Source organism: Manis javanica, chromosome 8 (genome assembly GCF_040802235.1).
Source record: "Manis javanica isolate MJ-LG chromosome 8, MJ_LKY, whole genome shotgun sequence".
NCBI lineage: Eukaryota > Metazoa > Chordata > Mammalia > Pholidota > Manidae > Manis > Manis javanica.
In genome coordinates, this window is record NC_133163.1 from 107103281 (window position 1) to 107126182 (window position 22902).

General features: G+C 49.7%; 1 protein-coding gene across 5 annotated transcripts in view; it reads left to right on the forward strand.

Moving 5' to 3' along the window:
- The window catches only part of CGNL1 (cingulin like 1), a 173688-nt gene extending 162482 nt beyond the window's left edge, over positions 1-11206 (forward strand). For all 5 annotated transcript variants that reach the window (XM_073211902.1, XM_037020954.2, XM_037020956.2 and 2 more), the window contains 5 exons: positions 4639-4722; positions 5449-5573; positions 6540-6648; positions 6941-7104; positions 8164-11206. In XM_073211902.1, coding sequence (XP_073068003.1) covers positions 4639-4722; positions 5449-5573; positions 6540-6648; positions 6941-7104; positions 8164-8299 — 618 coding nt within the window. In that variant the 3' untranslated portion in view covers positions 8300-11206. The remainder of the gene's footprint in view (positions 1-4638; positions 4723-5448; positions 5574-6539; positions 6649-6940; positions 7105-8163) is intronic.
- Positions 11207-22902: the final 11696 nt, after the last annotated feature.

The window sequence follows — 22902 nt, forward strand, 5'->3', positions numbered from 1 at the left end:
CTCGGGGAGGCTGCCTGTGTGTGTGTGTTTGGGGGAGGAGTGGGTGCGGCTCCTGGAGGCCCAGTTCCTGGCAGGACCTCGATTCTCCAGTTAGTGGCACTAAGGGGGCCAGACTTTGGCCAGTGGCTGCTGCTTGCCGTCGCAGGGGCTGCCCTGAACTCCCGGCCTGGACCCGGAGCTGCACAAACTTTTGACAGTCTCTGGATCCCCCCATGTGGTGCTTCTCGGCCTCATTCCACTGTGGACTCCTCTTCCTTTTGGGCTCCAGTCTCCCCAGAATTCTCCCTACTTGTAGAATTTACCTTTCATTGAGGAACCTGGTTCCTATAGGTTTGCCAAGAGGGGGGAAAAGGAATGTGTGATTTTCAGCCAGAAAGCCTAGGTTAGAATACCAAAGCTGCCTCCAGCATTCCTGAGCCTCCCACCCGGAAGCGGGGAATGACAGCATCGGCCTCAGAGAACGCTGGATTAATGGGCTCAGACATGGACACTCGCTGTCACCGGGGGCCTGTCGCCAGGGGCTCTTGCTATTTCCCTCCTTGGTCCTTAGGCCCTGAGCACAGCTGCGGAGGTCACCCCCTGACCCCCTAAAAGCACATGCTGCACAGCTGCACGAGACCCTGGCCTCTGCTCTGCAGGCCTTTATTGTCTTCTGGTGCTTTTTTGGCCACACACCCCACAGCAACTAGATTTCTAAATTTTGTTCTCTCTCTACAAGCCACCAGTTCTTCCTTATCCCTTCACTTTGGGGAAAATAATCCCCTTCCCTTCTTCCTGTGCCTCCACACCCCAGGAACTGCCTCCCCCTGACCCTGGAGTCATGTTCTCTCTCCTAGGCTCAGAGAAAGTGCATCTCTCCCACTCTTATGCCACCTGTGCGGGGCCTGGGTCCTGGGTCCCATTTTCCTGTCACGCTCCCTCCTCGTCCTAGTCCAGCCTCTCTAACTTGTCCAAAGCCCCTTCCGGGACCTCTCCACCCTCTGCTGTAGCTGTTGTCTGGCCACCGAGGAGGTCTAGAGGAGAGGCTGCGCCCCCTCCCGCCAGGCAACCTCCCAGTCTCTGTGGTCCAGCACCGTCTCTGCGCAGCCGTCCGAAGCCCACCACTTGTCCAGCCCAGGTGCTGACTGGCTCCTCAGTCCTGCTCCTGCCTGACCTTCCTCAGTGCTCCCCTGCTGGCTTTTAGGCACAGGTCTGTCCTGTGTTCTTCCCGTGACAGGAGGTGGAGGGGACAGGGCCCCCCAGGGTGCGGGCTGGATCCTCATTCTGCATGTGTGTCCCCTCAGTGAGCTCATCCATCTGCAGCTCCGGCTGGCACCACCCAGTCTCCGTGCATGTGCCTGCAGCCTGTCCCGCACTGTGGAGATAGAGGGGACTAGTAACAGCGCCTGTTACTGTTGGTGGGTGGTGAGGGTTAAATGAGATAACACTGTAGAAATGCCCAGGCTCACTTCAGTAAGTGCCGCCCAGGGGGTTGCTGCTCTCACATTGTAGTGGCCCGGCGTGACTGCTCCCCGTCTGCCTCCCACCTGACCTCACCTGCTCTCGCCTGCCTTCCCGCACCCTACTCGGTCCTTCCAGCTGCCCCCGCCCCCCTTGTTCCTTCATCTTACTTCTGCCTGACCTCCTGCTCCTTCTTGCTGGTGGTCCCCCTGCGGGGAAAGCTGCATTTCCCTCCCGCCCTTTCTCTGCCTGCCTGGCTCTGGCCTCTCAGGCCCCACCCCGGCACACTGTCCTCACATCACCATAACGCTGACCACAACACAGGGCTTCCTCATCCGTCCCCCACCAGACACGTGCTGTGCTGGTTTTTTGTCGTAAGTATCCTCTGGCTGATAATGTCGTCCAGACAAATGAGCAAACCCACCCTCCCACAGCACACATGCATGAGTGTTCACAAACACACGCTCACGCCCACCTTGGCAGAGCGGCTGTTCTCTGGGGACACTCCTAAATGTCTGGAAGATGGGGTTTCATAGCCTGGGTGTGGAGGCAGGGGTCTCTGGCTTCCTCAGGAGAGCCACAGAGCGCCCTGCAGGGTGGAGGAGCCACCAAAATGTGCTTTTACTGTATTACAGCACATCCTGAGGGGCCTTTACAGGCTGCCTCATTCAGGTTCCTTAGGCTAGAAACGGGGAGTGTGCGCCCCAGAGGTGAGACAGCCGAGGTCACACACGGTGCGCACAGAGCCAGCACGAGATGCCAGGCTGCTCTCGCCTGTCTGTGTGATTGCTTCCCGTCGCAGTCAAAGTTTAACCACGTCCTCATGAAGTCCTAGCCTCTGCCTAGGGGGTGTCAGTAGAACACCTTCCCCTGGGAGGCACGTCAAGGTCCCGTGGCGCGGCCACAATGACGGCCCCACGCATTGTGTCAGCTGGCTCAGAAGCCACTCTCGGGGTGGGGCTGTGACCTTGCATTTGTTACCTGTGGACTTTGTGCTCGTAGAGCAGTTACAGGAATCTTTCCAGTGCCCTCTTTGCAACATGTGATCCAGAGGCTGCAGGGCCAGGGAGAGTCGGAGAGGGGCCGAGGGCAGAGTTTTATGTGCTCTGCCTGCTGACCCTTTGCATAGCTGGCATTCTTCCCCCACTGCAGACTGATGCCCTGAGGAGACTGAGTGCCTCCCTGGATCCTGGCTTCTATGTGAGAGCTGTGTCTGAACCCTAGATCTGTTTGAAGCCTTTTCCCAGAGTTGGCCTGGAGAGCTGGAGCCGGTGGAGTAGGGGACAGTGGGTGGGCACGGCCCGGGTTCTAGTCCTGCTCCCTCCAGTCCCATGTATCTCCGCCCTAGGCATCGGTGTCCATCTGCTGTAAATCCTGAGGCCCCATGACTCAGAAGGCTGCTAGACAGAAATTCAAAAATGTGGGTGGGTGTTTTTGTTTTTTAATCTCATAGGTACCCTCTCACCTGTGGACAGAATCCCAGCTTCTTCCTATGGTATCTGAGGCCCTGCCCATCGCCTGCCTCATTCCTTGCCACTGCCTACTGCCCACTGTGGGCCAGCCACACCTCACTACATGCCATTTGGACACCCACCACAATTGGGACAATGGGAGCAGATGCAAGCCTGGCCAGTGTGGTGGCGTCTCTGTTTTATTATTGCTAAGCCCACAGGTCTCGTGGGGAAGGGGCCAACTTCTCCTGTACTTGCTAAGGCACTCATACAGGTGGGGAAAATGCAAGTTGAGGCCAGCCACGGAGGCTGTTACAAGTGCTCCCCAGGAATCCAGGGACTCCTGTGTGCACACCTTACTCACCTTGGACCCCCACTTTAAGAAGGAAAGGGCAATTTTATTTTACTGCTCCACCTAGTTAGTTCTCCTGGCTTCCAGGCCGCCCTCTGCTGGACAGTCCTGGGAACAGGGTCTGGGGCCCCACCCTCGATGCTCATTTTATTTCACTGCTGCGGACAGCCCCCTGGGGATGGGGCACAGAGATGCGGACCGGCAGGCAATGGGATTTCTTTCCAGATGCTTCTCAGCTAGGCTCATTTCCTCTTAATATAGAAGAAATACTCAGTAGTGCTTAGTTTTTACCAGGTCAGCTGGAGTTGTTCCGTGTTCTTGCTGACTTCCTTATCTGGCATAAGAAGGGGGAAATCTAGCAGCACCTGAAATATGCTAACTATGGAAGCCCTTTCCCGGGTTGAACTTGTAATGCACCATCAGGAGCTCAGGGGAGTATCAGCTCCCCATTACTAGTTGTGTAGATCTCAGACAAGCTGGGTGCCTGGCTTGTCGTGGGGTGCCTGCAACTTTCCCAGTTGCAGTAGCCAAAGTCCGATGCGTTGAGAATATCCTCAGCCCTGGGCAAACTGGGATGGTCGGTCAGCACACAGGTTGATTAACTTCTCCAAGCCCTGAAGCCCTGAGCAGAGACAGCATTCCCCACTTCTTAGGATTGTTCTGGAGCTGTAATAGGATGGCACACGTGGAGTGCTGAGCAGGTGTTAACAGTTTTCTAGGTCTGTTGTAACAAGGTGGCACAGAGTGGGTGGCCTAGAACAACAGAAATTTACTGTCTCATAGCTCTGGAGGCCAGAGTCTGAGATCACAGTATCAGCAGGGCTGCCCTCCCTCTGGACCTGTAGGGGAATCCTTTCTTTCTGTTTCCCAGCTTCCGGTAGTTCTCTGGCACTTTGGCATTCCTGGACTTGTGGATGCCTCACTCCAGTCCTCCGTCTTCACATGGCATTTTCCCCAAATCTCTGTCTTCACACAGTCATCTTCCCTCTGTGCATGTCTGCCTCTGCATGTAAATCTTACCTTCTTAGGAGAACATTAGTCAGATTAGGTGAGGCCCCCCACCCACCCAATGACCTCATTTTAACTTGATTACCTTTGTAAAGACCTCGTTTTTAAATTAGGTCACATCTCAGGTATTAGGGATTAGGACTTCGGTGTATCTTTTTGGGGGGATATAATTCAGCCCCTAACAGCAGGGTTAGCTATGACTGTTACTATTTTTATCATCTTTGCAATTCACACAAAGGCAAGAATAAAAAGCAGCTCCTGCACCGAAGGAGAGATGGCAGGAGGCCCCCGTCATGGATAGGCACTGACTTGTCGGAGTTTGGCACCTGGGTTGTTGGTATAGGAACAACCCCTTTAACGCCTGGGCTCTTATTCCCTTTGGTGTAGATGGAGCAGATGAGGAACGAGCTACTTCAGGAGAGAGCTGCAAGGCAAGACTTGGAGTGTGACAAGATTTCCCTGGAGAGACAGGTAAGGCCAGCTGGCCCTGAGAGCTGTCCCTTCCACATGGCCCTGGACAAGACCCTTCAGCAGTGCCTCCTGTGCATATTATCCCAGGAACTCTGGGGCACAACCCACATGAGACCTAGCGGTGTTTCTAAGGCCTAGTCCAGAGAGCTTTTCCCAATCATATTAAACCTACTTGCAAGTTTAACATCTGTGGGGGAGGTGGAATTGCAAGTGTTGTTTTCTAGATCCTAAAGAGAGCTGAATTCTCATCCGAAGGGCAGGGAAAGGAACTGGTGTCACCAAATGTGTGAGCTGCCAACAAAGCTGACTTGAATCATTTTTTCCTTTTATATGCTACTCATGTAACTTCTTCACTGAATTTGTTGTATGATACTGGTGAAGGAGCCTCTTTCTCTTGCCACCCCTACCCTCAGTAGGTTTATATAAGGCCTAGGCAAAGGACAAGGCCGTTTGACTTCCAGGAGGCCTAGGACATGCCAAGAACTTCACTCAGGCCCATAAGGGAATCTGATAGAATCTCCTCTTTTGGCCTGGCAGGACCTGAGAGCGAGGCTTTTCCCTGGAAACATCTTTGGCTTCCCCAGGTCCCCCGGGCCTTGTATCCTGGCACGGAAAGCAGGCTTATCGCAGCCCCCAACCAGTTGCTGGCTCAGCCCTGCGCTCTGCTCTGCAAAGAGAGCATGGCAGACACATAGCCCCTTACGTAGCCTTCCTATCTAATTCCAGAACAAGGACTTAAAGAGCCGGATTATTCACCTGGAAGGTTCCTACAGGTCCAGCAAAGAGGGGCTGGTGGTGCAGATGGAGGCCAGGATCACGGAGCTGGAGGACCGTCTGGAGAGTGAGGAGAGGTGAGCCTGCCCAACTGGGGTGTGGAGGCCTGGCCAGCGGTGGTCATGGCATGAAACAGTGCTTTCACACTTGTATCTCTTCCCATCCTCACCTGCCTTCCTGGGAGGAAGGCAGAGCAAGGACATGCCGTTTCCGTTTTACAGATGAGAGCTGAGACCCATCTAGGTAAGTACTTGAGGAAGGTAGCCTGGCTGAAAGTTGGTGTAGCTGGAGTCCAACCTGGAGCTCCCATTCCTAAGTTCACAGCTTTTCCACTGTATTTGCTGCTCGTTTCCCCATCGCACATCAGGAGAGGCTGCCTCATAAGCTACTGCACTGGTACAGGATTAGAGGCCAGGGGGCCGACTCTGCCCTGGGGGCCAGGGGTATTCAAGCAGAGGCCCAGTGGCCATCTGTCAGAGATGGGCAGGTCCCCCACAGTGGTGGAAAGGACATGGAATCAGGTGACCACACTTCTTTCCAGCACTAACACCACAACCCTCTACAGCTAGCTCTCAAATCACAGCCTGAGGGCCAGCACCAGCTTGAATTTGACCACCCTCAATTCTAACTCCTGGCACCTCACCTCCCTAGAAGGGGTATGGTGGCCTGTGTGCATGTAGCACTTGCCATTATCCACATTCAGTAGGACATTTCGGGGCTGGGCTAGAGCAACCTGAGTAGACTCAGAATGTTGAGTCCTGCAGTCTGGGACCCTCTGCCTTGCAAAGCTGAGCTTGGGACTGGGAGAACTCAAGGCAAATGTAACTCAGCCCTGTGCTAGCCTCTTCAACCTTGGGCAAGTCTCTCACTCTCCTTGGAACCTGTGTTTGGGCATCTGTCCAATGAGCAGCCCTCCTTTCTGTACTGATGTGTGTCTCCCTGACCTGAAGCCTTGACTTGAACAGGCAGCCCTGGCTGGAGCTCAAGCCTCCTGTGAGGCTGGGATGAAAGGGTCCTTGATCTGGCTTCCCCCACCCTTCCAGGGACCGTGCCAGCCTCCAGCTCAGCAACCGGAGGCTGGAGCGGAAGGTCAAGGAGCTGGTGATGCATGTGGATGATGAGCACCTGTCACTGACAGATCAGAAGGACCAGGTGAGGGGCCCTCTGCCAAGGTCTTTCTCAGATGAAGCTTAATGCCCCAGGCTGGGGGAGCAAGAGGGCGGGAGGCCTCTGCAGTGGGCAGTGGCACTGTGGTGACTGATTCTGCCTTTCCGCTCCCCCGTCATAGAATGGGCCCTTCCCAGCCCAGCGTAGTCGGGGATTTCAGCAGTGTTCCAACCCTGAGCTTGGCTTCTAGAAAGTAGCCTTGCCTGAGAGTCTTACCTGCACTGCCCTGCAAGTGGGCACGACCAGCCGCACTCAACCTGCCCCTCTCCCACTGCAGCTGAGCCTGCGCCTGAAAGCCATGAAGCGGCAGGTGGAGGAGGCTGAGGAGGAAATCGACAGACTAGAAAGTTCTAAGAAGAAGCTGCAGAGGGAGCTGGAGGAGCAGATGGATGTGAATGAGCAGCTGCAGGGACAGCTCAATTCCATAAAGAAGGACCTGAGGTGGGCAAGTGTGCTGAGCCCACAGGCGCCGTGAGCCTCCGATGTTTGAGGGGATCTCAGGGCTTTCAGAGCATTCTCACTCCTCTTTTCTCAAGCCAATTCCCTGTTGTTGCCTTTTGGGGTCACCCCATTCTGGAGATGAGAGTGGTGGTGTCCCCTTCAGTCACCCCATGTGCTCCGTGGGTCTCCCATGTGTCATCCTCATGTCAGCCGGGCAGATTTTATCCCGATTTCCGGCTCAGGGCAGGGGGACTAGCTCACACCACCAAGGAGGAGGCAGCTCCTGTACCAGCCCCTGTGACCCCTACTTTTACGTGACTTAGAAATAAAGTCTAGTGTGTGTCCTGATGGGACTAGGATCTGCCGAGCCTGGTTTCAGGAGAGTTGCTTCTGAAGCCCCCCTGCCATGGTCTTAAGGGACTTGGCTGGGAGCCCTTTCCCTGCCCAAGTGCCCCTGCCTGGGGTGGAGCGCAGGGGTGAGGTTACGTGCATGCTCATCCCGAGAACTGAGCCTCTCTTGGAGACTGACTGCTGGCTGCAGGAACAGGTAGTTCTCTTCTAAAGGCCTGTTGAAAACCCCTTAAACAGGGCCTGTCCATTGAGAAGCTGCCCCTGGGGCCAGCATTAGGGTACACCATTTAAGGGGCACCCCAAATCTCAGAAATCAAGATAGGTAATATTTAATGCAGTATTTTTAAAAAATTAATGCAAACAAAACAATGGTGAACAAAATATCAAAATTTTAAATTTAGAAGGATTGAGAACAGCATTCTGACAAGCCATTTTGGAGCCTGAGACAAAAAGAAAAGCCAGTCCTACTGATCTGGCCCCAGCCCTGGCCAGCCCACCGTGTCAGCACCAGCCCCCTGTGCTGAAAGGCGGGCCGTTTGTTCCCTGGCACTGAAGGAACCTCCAGGTGCAGACCAGTGAAGTTCAAGCGCTTCTGTGCCACACAGTGGGGTTGAAGAGATAGGGCCCTAAGACCTTTCCTGCACCTCCAGATCAGAAGTGTGCCATGGGCCAGGACCCCGAGAAACATGCCTCCTGTTGTTTCCGCAGACTCAAGAAGCTGCCCAGTAAAGTGCTGGATGACATGGATGACGATGACGACCTCAGCACCGACGGGGGCAGCCTTTGTGAGGCGCCCCTGAGCTTCACCTTCTCCAGGGACAGCACTGCCACCAGCCAGATCTGAGGCCACCTCCAGGGCTGCGGAGGCGGCCCATCATTCCTCACAGGGACCCACAGCCACCTGCAGCAGGGGGCGGGTGGGGGCGCCCATCAGGAGTGGAGCCCCATCGCCTCCTCTGCACATTGCAGGCCAATTCCTCCACATTACCTTCCTCCTAGGGTGGCTCCTGTAGCTTAGGCAGGCAGCTGTTGCAACTTAAACACTGAGATGCCTGAAGCACAGGTGCCACCAACCATTAGATGTTTTGGAAAATATAATTTGACAGGACAAAGCCCCTGTTCTGCACAGTTATCTGCCTGCACCATTTGCATGGCAGCTCCTGCCTCCCAACCCCACCTGCCAAGAAAAGGGTCCAAATGCCAGCTGTTATTTAATAGCCATTGTGTAGAGGAGGAAATGATGTCTAGGCTGTACATATTTTAAACCAGACCTTCTCTTGGACTGCTGCTGTTCCATTTTGGAATGTGACAGAGGCTTCATAGGGTGGCTTGTTTGTAAATGTCACACATCTCTATCGAGTACTATTTTTTTAAATGCAAAGCTACTAGGTTTAAGTATTAAGGATCAGAGGTAAGAGAGAGAAGGTAAAAAAAAAAGACCACTTTGGACATCAGACATGGAACAAAGGAATTGTTGTTGTGATAAAGGACAGGTAATCCTGAGAAGAGAAATTCAAGTGGTCTTAGTAAACAACTTGCTGATGGAAGGAGAGTCAGAAGATCACTTGTCTGTGTGACCTTGGTGGCTTATTTTATCTAGAATTTTTTATCATTTCTGAACCATGCTGGGACCAATTTCCAGTCACCAATTACAATTTCTTTTACACAGGCAGGGTGGGGAGACTTGTAAGTAATACTTATGACAAATGATATGGTTTCTGGAAGGTTGGAGCCCTCTGTCATTCCTCACTGGTCCTTCCTCCCTCCTTCCATGGCAGGCCTCTGACCTGCGCTCTCCAAGCCCCTGGACAGCGTGGTTTCTGGGTGGGAATAAGAGGGTCTGGGGACAAGCTTCATAGACTTAGGTGTGAGGAAGAGGTGGGCAGTGTCCAGTAAGATCATGGGGAAAGAAAAAATAGGGGGCAGTAAGCAGGTGGGTGTGGGTGTGGGTGGGAAGGAAGAGAGGAAGTGAAGCAGGTTCTTGTAAGCTGGGGGATGTGTAGAGGGGGCAGATGGGGCGGATCTCAGGTTTATGTTGGGAAGAGGGGAAAGAAACAAGCCAGATAAAGGTGTGTCTGTGCAAACTGGAGGGCTCCTTCCAGCCTCCTGGGACAGAAGGACATGGGCCAGCACCAGGCACGAAGAGAAGAGGTTTGGGTGAGGTCTGGGGCAAGGCCACAAGGCAGGGACAGAATTACAGGGAGTGTGGAGTTGGAGGGATGTAGTATCCGGCACTTCTCCTGGCCTGCTTGGTGTCACCTCCCACTGGGTCGGTCCCCAGGCACTTCCAGAGGCCAGGTCCAAACCCAGCCAGGCTCCTGTAAGTCAGGCCCAGGGCGTGGGGAGGGCGACAAGACCATGGCCGGGGAGAGGACCCTGCGATGTGTGTATACGGTTGGACGCAGAGATGACTGCTCAGTTGCTTTGGCATTGTCTCTGAGCATCCTACGAGCTGGGAGCCTGCAGATCAGAGAACTCCATGACGGTAGCCACAGGGGTTAGAATCTCAGTGTCCCACCCTAGGCCGCAGAGCCCACCAAGCAGAATTCAGAAATCAGCCCAATTTAGGGTGAGTGCCATCGCCCCTGACAGGCAAGGCCCCTGGAGCAGAGAGCCAGGCCCTCTTCCTCTGCTGAGTGGAGTGGTTCTCTGCTTATACGGGGTGTGGAGAGATTCCTTCCTTCATTTAGCACATATTTATTGGGCACCTACAATGTGTCAGGCTCTGTCCTTGGCACTGTAAAGAATAAAATGGGCCCAAATCCTTCCCCTCCCGGAGTACAGCCAGGGGTAGGGTGTGGACACAGAGGCTGAGCCCCTCCGGACCGAGCCCCGGAGCCCTCTGTCCTCTCGGGGACACATCGGGCCTGTGGTTGGTTGGCCCAGGGGTTCTTTGATCCTCAGTAGGCTCTTGATTTCTTTGCTGCTTCCACCATCATGAGATACTTGCCAAAGAGTGGCCTAGAAATGCCTCAGCCTGCTTATAACTACAGGTGAAAGATGAGAAAGGTCAGAGGCCCAGGAACTTTGGGAGCCAATGAGTGTCCAGTTTTGTGAGGAAGTTGCTGGCCCTCACCCACTACCTCCTGGTAGCCCTGAGGCAAGCTGCAGGAAGCACAAATCAGCTTTTGAAAGACTTGCCATCCTTGCCCTAAAAGTGGGCCATTTTTAATATTAACAAATGCGCCATTGTCCCTGGTAATGGAGCTGGCGGCGAGGGTGGCGGGGTGGGAAGACCACTGGCCTGGTTAGTGAGAGAGGTGGTTTTCAAGTCCTGGCTCCTCTTACCCTGGTGACCTTGATGGAGGTGACCTTGACAGGGCATGTTCTCAGAGCTGCAGATTGCCCAGAATAAACAAGGCCCAGGGCCCAGGGTCCTTTACAGCTCTGACATGCTGTCATTCTTTGATTTTATTATATACATACATTTTTCTTTCAGTTTGTTTTAAGAACTAACCCTACTCAAGAATATTCTCTTTAGCTAGCTTAAAAAAGAAATATTTTATTTAATAAATATGTGGCCAAATGCAGTGCTGGGGAGACAATCATCATATATCTTTATAATTTTTTTCTTGCTTCCAAGTGTCACTGGACAATGCCAATTGGCTTTTTCTGTTGGGTTTCTGCATTTGGGTATGTTTTGACTGCTTTGGTTTGTCCTGGAGAAGAGACATTCTATGCAGCTACCTCCATGTAAGTGAACTGGATGAAGCAAGAATGCCTTTCAATAAACTGTGTCACTTGGTGGGAATCTTGCCTCGCCCATTATTTTGAGTCCCTTGTATTCTCCAGAGCTTAGCTCTGTGGCTGCCAAGGAACAGCCGAGGTGAATGGCTGGAAGCTGCTTGAGGAAGTGGAACTTGGTGGCATTCCAAGCCCAGAATCAGTTTCAGAAGTAAAAGAGTGGGGAATGGGTCACTGGTGGACCCTGAGGGAATTCACCCACCTGGAGGGCAGTAGCCTTCTCAGAGATCCCAGCTACCCATTTGCAGGAAATGGCAGAAGGGGAAGTGTTCACAACTGCAAACTAACAGGCACCCGCTGTTTGCTCCTTGTTCCTAAACTTAAATAGTCACATTTTGCACATAATCTCTATCTACAGCAGGCTGACAGCAGGTGCCATGGCCCCCATCTTACAGGAAACGGAAGTTACTTCTCCACGGCAGGGCCCTACGCCGCTTATCCTGTCAGCTACCTGAGGGCCCTGGCTTCCCTCCATGACAGCCGACTGCTCTGCTCGAGGTCCTCCGGTAGGAGCAGGTGGAGGTCGGGCCTTTCTCTGCCGTCACTCCCTGCTTTGTGCAGTGTTTCCAGCTGTGGCTCCTGTTGGGGGCTCCCTCGTGGCTCCTGCTTCCACAGCACTGGGTGACCGTGCTTCCTTCCCATGAATCTAGATCTGCAGCTGGTGCCTGCTGTGTTCCTCTCTGTCCTTCGGCAGCCTCGGCAGGTCCCTCCGACACTGTCTTACAGGGCAGCTTGTCACTAAGACCTTTGGACTAATGCAGGGGGCTGCCGTTTGCTGTGCAGAGCTCTGCCCGCTGCCCCCTCAGTGCCCCTGTGATGTAAACATCCCACCCATCCAGGAAACGGGAAATCCCAACTGCCCGTTTGCAGGAAATGACAAAATGACTCCCCTTATTCTGATTACATGGAGCACATGGAGCTTCTCAAATATAAATGAGATTTTCTAGTTAATAAGCCCTCAGAGACTTTGCATAAATTGTTTGCTTTTTTCTTTAAAGTCAGATTTATTGAGGTATAATTTTATTACTTGTAGAAAAGTCACCCTTTTGGTATTATTTGCTTTGAAACTATTTAGGCCTCTTTCTTTGCCAGGATTCTCATGGTGCGAATAAGAGATCCTGAGAGGTTACCTCTCCCTCAGCCCTATGGAGGAATGTGAGTCAGGAGCCCAGAGCCAAAGGGAAAGTCCTTCCAGGCCTGCACCTCCTTCCTCCACATTCTTGGCATTCCTGCTTTGAACTTGAGAATAGTTACAGTGATCCTGTCTGGGTTGGAAGACAGTCATTAGCCAGAAAATTTTCTGTTCTAAATTTTCAAATGATAGGGAAAAATGACTCAACAGCAAGTTCCTATCAGAGCCTGAACAGCCCCAAAACCAGAAATTACGGGCTTTGCAGAGGGATCGGCACCACTTGGTCCTCTCTCAGACCTGCTGATTACACAGCATTGAAAATGATCGCGACGTTCACTGGTATGACCCAAGGCCCAGCCTGTCTCCATGAGCAAAGCAGGATTTGAGTGTGTGCCCCTTGCTGAGTTTATTAAGGCTGGAAAATGTGCCAGTGCAGTTCCATAAGACATTCCACAATAAAACTATTCTGTGGGGGAAAGTTTGCAAGTTGCCTACCGTGTGGAATCTCACTGTCTCACAACAGATTGTCAACAACTCCTTAGGGATGGGAGCATGATTCCAGAGGTTTTCTGGGTAAACAAAATTAAACAATTTTATGAGAAGGGCAGAACGCACCAGGTAAGGAATTTGAGGCTGGGGGAAGTTGGGCATTTTGCTGTGGGTCAAAACTGGAATTGGTCACCAACCTGGGAGGAGAACCCGTCACTGGGCAGCTGCTGTGCAGATACAGGTGCAAGCCACTGCCTAGGACCTTTGGCAGCTTCCAGTGAAATCACAGCAATGGTGATTATTAAGCTAAGTGGAAATTAGAAACATGAAACCCTTCAAACATTCATGGCACCCAGCTCTGCATCTTCCCTGTGAGCAATTGGTGCTGCCAGGTTTCTGAGGCCACGTGCAGTTCAACAGCTTACCTGCACTGAGCACTTATCTGCCATATATCAGGCGTTCTAAACCCTTTGCACATGTTGACTCCTGTAAATCCCTCTGACAGCCCCTAAGCAGGTACTGTTGTGACAGGTGAAGCATCCCTGGCAGAGGGAGTTACTAACCCCCCAAGGGCGCCTGGAGGAGGTGGGCGGGCCAGGACAAGTCTGGGTCTGTTTCTGTGGCTCCCACTCTGCACCAGGGAGTCTGCTGCCTCTCACCATCACTTACTGTCCAGGCGGACAAAGGCCCTTCACTCACTCCTGTGTTAGGGATTCCTGAGGCCTCCCTTTCTGTTGTGGTTTTCTATGCAACCCAACAGCCTGCTGCCTGCCGCTACTCTCAGCAGGGCAATCAAAGGCAGATGGAAATCAAAGTGAGCCTTTGTAGCCACAGGCCCGATGGATGCGGCTAGTCACAGATTTTCAGCGGCTCTCCTGACCTTGCTGTCTTTGCTGCCATTTGCCTCTGTGATCTTTGGATCTCTCATCCTTACACCTTCAGTCTCATTTTCACTGACTTGTCTGGGCCTGATTGAGGTGGGACAGCTACTCTGGGTGGTCACTGGGCCTCCCCACTGTCTCACTATATGTCTTTGGGTAACGCCAGCAAGTCCCTGAGTTTAGGTGGTTCTCAAGGAACATTTACCTTCCCAACCCCAGACTGTTTTGTGGTAAGAACCTTCTAGGACAGTGTATGACAGCAGTCATCTTCATTGGGTAGTACACCTTTCATTACAATCAAAATGTAGTCTTACATTCAAAATTGCATTGCAACTTGTAATCAGCAGATTGTCAATGGAACACCAACAGAGGTCGCTAATAAACCCCTCAGCCCTGAGGAGCTCACTGAATACTGGGTGGTTGGGCTGGAGTCTGGAAACCCCAGATTTGACAACAGTGGGCTGCCTTCCCAGAGGTGACAGCATAGTGTCTGTTGAGTTGGGAGCCGTGGTCCCAGTGGGAATAGGCTCCGGATGCCTGTGAGTGGACAGGGGGCTGAGCTGTGTCCTGCAACAGAGGAAGTCTGCTGGGCACGGCCAGCTTCAGGACTTAGAGCTGTGTGCAGAAGCTCATCTTGAAGGAGACAGACCCCTCTGCCCCAGCCATTCCCAGGAGCAGTAGGGCTCCAGCCCTAGAGGCCAAGACTCCTGGTCTCCTTAACCTGGTCTATAAGCTGAGATCGGGGTTGTGTATGCAGGTCTGGGGAGATGATAGGTACCCACCTCCCCATTCACACATCAGAGGACAGGCATCCCTTCTGAGTTCCACCCAGGGACTCTCCAAAAAGAAATTAATTTCGGCCTGTGGACAGACCCAGTGGTGCTTTGGGGCAGTGAGAATGAGTCTTTTTTTAACATCTAAAATCCCTTCACAGGGTTGGGTAAACTCCTGTGGGCCAGGAGTCTGTACCTTACTTGATTTTGTCTGCACCCTGTCAGGTGCGTGGTGTTACCTCCTTCTGCATGTTAGGAAACGTGCAGAAAGAGAAATAACTTGTCCAAAGTCACCAACTAATAGCAGGGCTGGGATAAAGCACCTCGTCTGCTGCTCTTACCAACCCCGAGTTTCCCTGTACTCCGGCTGTTCTTCCTTGCTGCCCCTCCACTGACTTTCCTAGCTGAAGATATTAGGCCCAAGGGCTGGGCGGTTTGTCTGGTCACAGCGCCCTGGCCTCTGGACTGCAAGCCGCTCTTGGAGCATGAGACCTGCCCGCTCCTCTCTGCAAGTCCTCCTCCTGCCAGCTGCATGCTGCCAGCCTGGTTAACCTCTGGGCTCTTTAGACCTTCCAGGACAAGCTTGTTTTCCAGGAATGGGCTTGGAGATGAAGATAAACCCTGTGTTTCTGGTTATATGCCCTCCAGCCTTTGAAAGGGCTGGACCAGTAAGCCTGCCAGTCTAGCTCCTTGGTTTGCTCTGTTCCATCTCTGAGGCTCTGGCTGCCTGGCCTTCCTTCAGGTGCCAATTCCCAACCTATCACTGGGAATGAATACAGGAGCTTCTGGAGATAGGCACAGTGCTCCCAGCAGCTGGGCAAGGGAAATGGGATCTGAGAAAGAGGGGTGACAAAGCTCCTTCTGTGGCTCCTGGCTCCTCCAGAAGGAGATAGTCCATGTTCCTGTCCACCCTCCCTGGGGAGACTTCTCTTAGCACTGAGATATTGAAGAACTAGAGAACAGACTGGCCTCTGCTCAGCCTGCCTGCAGCCTAGGTATAACCCACAGCTCTGGCCTTTCCACGCACTTTTTGTTCCTGATGCATGTATGTCTTCCAAAAGCAGCTCCATTTTCTGAAACAATTCCTGTCCTCCCTCTTCCCCTTCATGGTATTTTTCTTTTTTTCCTTTTGTCTGTGTGTTTCATTGCTGCTGGATTCTAAAATCAAGGCACAGAATGCCGGTGGGCTTACTCGAAGTGTGTGGCCTTCCCAGGCCCTGTGGAAAGGTTAGGTGCGCCCAGGGTAAGCAGGGTCAGTGAGCCCCAGGATAGCCAGAGACATGCAGGCAGGAAGCTTTGCACTCCCCATGGGTCATCATGTGGGGTGTGAGCTTTTGGAGGAGTGCCAGTGCATATCCAGAACTTGCTTCCTAGATGTTAAGAGGCCAGCTGTGAAGTTGGTCCCTGTAACTTTGCTACCAACATCAGCAACAAAGACATTTCGGGAGTCCCAAATATGGGGAAGACAGAAATAGGCCAGGTGACACGACATGGCATCAGTTCTCTGAGAATTTCTTGTTGAGGAGTTTTGGGTTGTTTTATTGAGCAATTTGTGTCTCTGCCACCAAGAATTAGCAGTAGTTAACATTTGGTCATATCTACTTCATGTTTTTAAATAAAAGAAATAAAACAATACGGATAAAGCTGTACATTTTTTTTGCCCTGCCCAGTGGTGGTGGAGTTCCAAACAGGACTTTGGACAATACCAAGGTTTATCTTCCCAGCTTAGCCTAGGTCATCTGGGGCTCCTAAGTTACCTTCATGTTGCAATGTTTGCATCACATCACACTGGTTTTAATTCCAACATTAGTTGTGAGTTGCTATTTTGTGAAAGACTGAAGTTACTCATTTACACCTGCCAGAAAGTATTTGCTGTGTGCACTTAACGCTGCACTGGCCTATGTTGAAATGAGTAGGACTCAGTCTCTGGACGCAAAGGAATGAAAAAAAATGTCTGTTAACAACTAAATACACAAGGAGCTAAATCTAAAGCACTAAAGGAGAGAGGTATAGATGAAGTGGGATGGTGGTTCATGATGCGGAAAGATCATTATTGGCTGGGGCAACGAGGGAAGGCTTCATGGAGGAAATGGTGCTCAAGAGGATCCAACTTAACAGTGGGTGCAATGTCTTAGAGCTTCTTATTTTGAATTTTTAGTCTTACAAATGGGTGCATCTTGGGGGGAAAGAATGGACTGAACACACGGATGCAGGCTGGATTTAGGGAATCAGCCAGTTGAGTTAGAGTCTAAGATAAATGAAGTGGAGGAACTATGGGAGGTGAGGCTGGAAAACATGCTTAGGACCATATTTTTGAAGGATGTTGAATGCCACTCCCAAAAACAGGAAAGCAGCGGATGTTCATGAGTGGGAGTTTCTGGATAAAAAACAAGAAGAGTTGGGTTTTATGTCTTTTTGTCCTTTTTGAGAAGGAGATGAATAATTTTTTTAAAGTGGTTGGTGAAATTTAGTTCTTAAAAGAGGTATGATCCTTGATTATCAATAAAGAGAATCAGCTTCTCCCAATTAAGAATTCTCTGCTTATCCATCTTAAACACTCCAGAGGGCAAATGGCTATTCAGTCTGAACTAGTGCTTTACAAACCTGAATGTGAGTCAGGATCGCCTGAAGGGCTTGCTAAGACACATACTGCTGGCCTGGTTCCCAGTTTCCAAGACAGCTGAGAATGTGGCGCTGATGGTGCTGGTCTGGGGACCTCCCTGAGAACCTCTGATTAAACTTCCTCTCTGACCTTTCTCCATATGCCCACTAGGTGGTAGCAGAGAGCACCCCACTGGCCCAACCTGGAGTCCTCAGGTAGAGGCGGCCCAGGGCTGTTCCCTCCCTATGAACTTCAAATGCGGGCGTTTGCTACCAAACGACCACACAGACGGACCACATCATCAAGCTTTCAGTGCAAGGACGCAGGGTAGAAGGGAGTGCTTGGTGGCTTGGCTCTCATTCTTTCTCCAGTATGCCCCTGCTCCCAGCTCTACCCCACACACCCTTTGCTAGTCCCCGCGAGCTCTCCTCAACGCGTCCTTCCCTGACGAGCAGAGTATATTTGGTGACTTTCCAGGTCATTTCCAGTTAGGTTTCTGTCCGAATGTAACGTGAACTAGAGCTTGGAAACGGAACTGTGGGGACCAGCATGGATGGTGCCTGGTCAGCACACAGCCTGCCCCCTGTGTCTCAGCAGAGACCATGCTGGCCGAGACAGGAGGCCAGAATTAGCCAGGTGCCATCCCGGGTGGTACGGCATCCAGTCCCGTCCCCCCCCATCCCCCACCTGGGCCAGATGGCTGCAACACCTGCTCTTCACGCAAGGATTGCCCTTGTCAGTAGCTCCAAGGGCCATTTGGCTGACCCTTTGAGGAACCAATACAGAGCCCTAAAAGTGATCAGCTACACACACTGCCAACTAGTTGTTCAGTGAAGGATGTCCTCCCTGTTTGGATCTGACCATTCAGTCCCCCACTTTAAAACTATACCCATGCTTCAAGACTTGGCTCAAAGGTCCTCCCATAAAAAGCCTATCCTGACCCTTCAAATCCAAACTGCTCCCTCTCTGGGCTCCCGCGGCCCTTTGTTCTATTGCAGCCCTTCCCAGATTCCGCGTAGCAGATTAGAGTCGTTCTCCCCTACACCATTAGGTGGCGAGCTGCTCCACGGCAAAGGCTGCGTCTCATTTTTCACCTTTGCAGGAGGTGCCTCCATATTGATGGAGTTGGAACTTCTGTTTGTCTCACATGTTGAGAAATGATCAGGGCTCTATTTACCTAAACTTGATGACTTTGTAAACTGAAAGGATATTTCTTCTGGGCCTTTCTCCTTCTAGACTGAATAGGCTTAATGATTTTAGTTTTATATCACAGGACAACCACCTACCCACAGAAGAACTGACATTCTAACAAATCTAGAGGTTTGTAAGTTAGTTTGTGAATCATTGAGAAAGAATTCATACTGTTCTGGTCAAAAAGTGATAAATGCCCCAAGAATGGACTAACAGTTGCCAAAGGGAAGGGGACTGGGGAGGATGGGTGGGTAGGGAGGGATAAGGTGGTGGGGGGAAGAAAGCGGGCATTATGATTAGCATGTATAATGAGGGGGGGCACGGGGAGGGCAGCGCAGAGAGGGCAAGTGGTGACTCTATAGTATCTTGCTACACTGATGGACAGAGGCTGTAGTGGGGTGTGTGTGTGTGGGACCTGGTGATGGGGGGTGTCTGGTAGACATAATGTTCCTCATGTAATTGTAGATTAATGATACCAAAAAAAAGTGATAAATGTATGTTTATTTTATAAAATTTGGAATCATGCTTTTTGTGCTTTAATCAACAAAGAATAGAGAGTCAAACATGTCTTCTGCTAATGACTATTTTTCCTAATGTTTTCCTCTAGTCCTTTTCTAGTCTATCTTGCTCCTGATATTTACTACATTTTGTTATATGCTGGAGATTAGATACCAGTAATTTTTATCCTAAATTACTATTGATAGCATTTTTAGTATTTTAAAGCATTATTTCAATGTTTTTCAACATTTTTGAATGTCTAATGTTTTGAACATCCTGAACATCTTTTAAACATCACTATATATTATTCTATAATGTATAGAAAGCATATTTTACCTAATTCTTTTAGGCAGTATTTATTTGGTTGTAGGGATTATTTTCTTGAAAGAGTATCCCAGAATAGGAAATACTGTGTCATATGCTTTTTGGCATCCAAGCGGAATCTTTATTAACTTTTTCACTTACTCAAATAATTGATGTTTGTCATTAAGAAATACAGATAGGCAAAAAAAAAAAGGTATTAATATGAAGAAGAAGGAAAAGGAGGAGAGTCACCTTGGTTTTACTATACAGAAATATCAAATATTTGATATCTCCATGTGTATTTGTCTAGACTTTTTTTCTCCATATGCATGTTTATTTTATAAAATTTGGAATCATACTGTTTGTACTATCACATAAGCTGTTTTTCAAATTACAGTGAATCTTCCCATGTATAAAAGAGTATTTCCTCAACAGTTTTAACAGCTGCACAGTATTCCATGGAATACTAATAATAGTCAACATTCATTTTGTAGTTATATGCTAGGAGATTACATACCTAAGCTCATTTTAAATCCATACAATTACCCTATGATATAGGTACCATTCATTACTCTCTCCATTTTAGCACAAAGAAAAAGTCAGGCACAGAAAGATTAAATAATTTGCCTAATTACAGAGATATTATAAATGCATATGAACCAATAGTCTGTAGTAGGACATTTAAGTTGTTTCTTTTTTATTTGCTGTCATAAGCAATGTTGCTATTAATTCATTAAATGAATATTCATTGAGCTCCCACACATGCTGGGTGTTTTACTAGAAGCTGCACAGGGAGGGGTAAAATTGTCAGCATAACGCAGACTTGGCGGGGGAAGAGGCCCACCTGAAAGGCTCCTGGCACGGACTGCGCTTTCTCCGTTCCGTCTTCTCACGTGGCTGAGGGGAGCGCTGTGCTGGACAGCGGCCTCTGGCTGGGTGTGGTTCTCTCTCTTCGATCAGGGTCATTATTTCCCAGCCCCTCTTCCTGCTCCACACACCTGCCAGGGTGGAGCTTCTTGGAGCTGCCTGTCTTCCTTCCCCGAACAGGCAGCCAAAGCCAGAGGTGTAACCTGGGAGGCTGGTCCCGCACCCCTGATTCTGTTGTTTTGTCTGTGCAGTATTTTCACTGATAAAGAAAATGCCTGTATAGGTTCATTGTCTGTTATTAAAGAAAAATGGCATTGGCTGCTTCACTATGGAATAATCTCCATCCAGGTTCCCCAACCCTTCTAGGCCCCCACCCTTTTTTGCAGGCTATTTGCTGATGTGTTTTTGGTGTATTGGGAGGGATGCTAAGATCTTTCTGGGCACCAGACAGAAAAAAATGAGCAGTCTTTTAGTTTTCTTTTAAACACAGTTTTATTGAGATATAACTTACATACCATACTGTGCACCCAAGTGTACAATCGATTGGTTTTTAGCACTTTCTCAGAGTTGTGCAACCACTACTGCTGTTAACTTCAGAACATTCTCATTACCAGCCAAGGCAACCACTGACCCATCGGCAGTCACCTGCGTTTGCCTCCCCTAGGCCCTGGCAGCCACTCATGAGCTTTCTGTCTCTGTAGAGTCTATCTTGGACATTTGATATAAATGGAATCATGCAGTACATAGTCTTTTGTATCTGATCTCAACTTAGCTTGCTGTTTTCAAGGTTCCTCCATGTTGTGGCATGTCCCGGTGCCCCATTCTTTTCTATGGCTGGTACTATTCTGTAGTGTGACTCCACAGCCTTTTGCTTGCATGGTCCCCAGTTGATGGGCATTTGAGTTTCTGCTGTTTGGATACTGTGAACAATGCTACTGTGAGCATTGCTATACAAGGATTCGTCCGAACATGTATTTTCAGTTCTCTTGGGTGTATATGTTGAAATGTAATTGCTGGATCATAAGGTAACTTTATGTTTAACCTTTTGAGGAACTGCCAAACTTTTTCCAAAGTGGCTGCACAATTTTACAATCACACCAGCCTTGTGGGAACGTGGCAGGCACTGTTCCTTGCAGATACCATGACAGGCTCTTAAAGCCAAGCAGTGACAAGCCAACTAGCCCAGTGGCTCCCAGCTCACACCCCTCAGTACAGGGGAAATTCTCAACTCAGCTAATGTTTGCAGAGTATGAATGAATCTGTGATTCCGTTACCTTTCTGTGAGACAAGCTGATGAGTGTACTGGGTGTTCACGTCTATGATTGCATATGTTGTTTAGACAATCATCCCTGGTGACTCCTAGTTTGCCTACTGACACCTGACTTTTCTTGACATTGGTGACCAGTGAGTCCAGGAACTTCAGTGCTGAGCTCTATCACTTGGACTCCCACTGCTTAGGACCCGGAATAACACTCTTTGTACAGCTCCTGGTGGTTGTCAAAGGCCTGTCCTGCTTCCTTTTCCTTCAGGGCTTTGTGCTCTGCTTTCAGAGGTGTTGGCCTTGCTAAAGCAGAGTAACCCCTGCTCAGCTGTGCTCATGGCCAGTAAGACATTGGCCTTTCACCAGGAGACTCACCGAGTCCTAATGTTTGCAGAGTATGAATGACTCTGTAATGGTGAGAGTGCCAGCCCTGCAACAGAGTAGAAAAGCTTTTGAGGGCTCTCAGATCTGGCCCTAGAGGACTCCCCAGCTACAAATAGGCCATAAGCATGGCATTGTTGTAGAAATGCAGTGCCATGTTCAAGCCAGAAGATTTTTCTAGATTGTTCCTCTTATACAAAGATCATTTATGAAAAAGCTAAAATCAGTGGCAGGATTTCAAGGATTCCTCTTTTTGCTTAGGTTATTTCAATTTTCCTAAACATTGAATAGGTAATAACTGAAAATGTTTAAAAGAAGCTGAAGAGGTGGTGCTAGGATGAGGACCTTGAAGCCTCAGGGGTCTGTGGTTCTTCCATAAGGGAGGTTCCTGCTCAGGAGTTCTCCTTCCTTCTGGGCCATAAGCCAGTTCTCTGTTCTGAGAGAACATTCCTCACAACCATGGCTTCTTTAAAAGGAGAGCATTTGCAAAAGACTCTTGTTAAATGTGTTTTTATCGCCTGCAAATTACATATAACTCTTTTCCCCTAACTTTAGCATCACTGTGAATGTTAATTTCCTCTAAAAATGGTCAGGCACAATTACTCTTCAGAGAAGCCATGTTCTTGTCTCTCTCACTCTCACAAGTTTATATATTCCCAAATATTCTCTGTGTGAACAGTTATTAAGTCAACTCACCCTGGATAAAAAAAATACCAGACTCTGTGGATGAACCCCTTCAATACCCATCTTCTAGGACAGCTGTGTGTTTCCTAAGCCTGAGCAAGTCTAGAATCCTAGTTCATGAAGGGCCTGTGGTCAGTATAAGGACTAGGTGTTCCTTGTTTACATTCAAATTTACTTTGTAGCTCTAATGCAAATACACATTTGCAATACCACCCTACACCATTTACTGGAATAATCCATCTGTAGGCTTCCTGTCCTACCATTGCATTACTCAGAGAACGTGCTAATGTTCCAGCAAGCCACCACCACGGAGATAAAGCAATTCAAATTCCCAGGAATAATGGGCTGTCATATTGCCATTCTTTGGTGTGCTTGTGATATGTATTCATCAGAGATGAATTGATTCCTTGTAATTCAGAGTTCATATCATCTAGTTCTCCAGAAAGAGCTAAATCAAAATAACTCAGAATGTGACTGTCCACCATATTTTAAAAATTTTACAGGTGTGGAAAAATTATGTCTTGGACAAAGAATTACTTCCAGGATCTAATTTTTATGAATTTAGGAAGTTATACCTGATCCTAACCTGAGTATTTTTTGCTATGTTGCATGACATTTTCTCAGAGTGGACCTGGTAACTG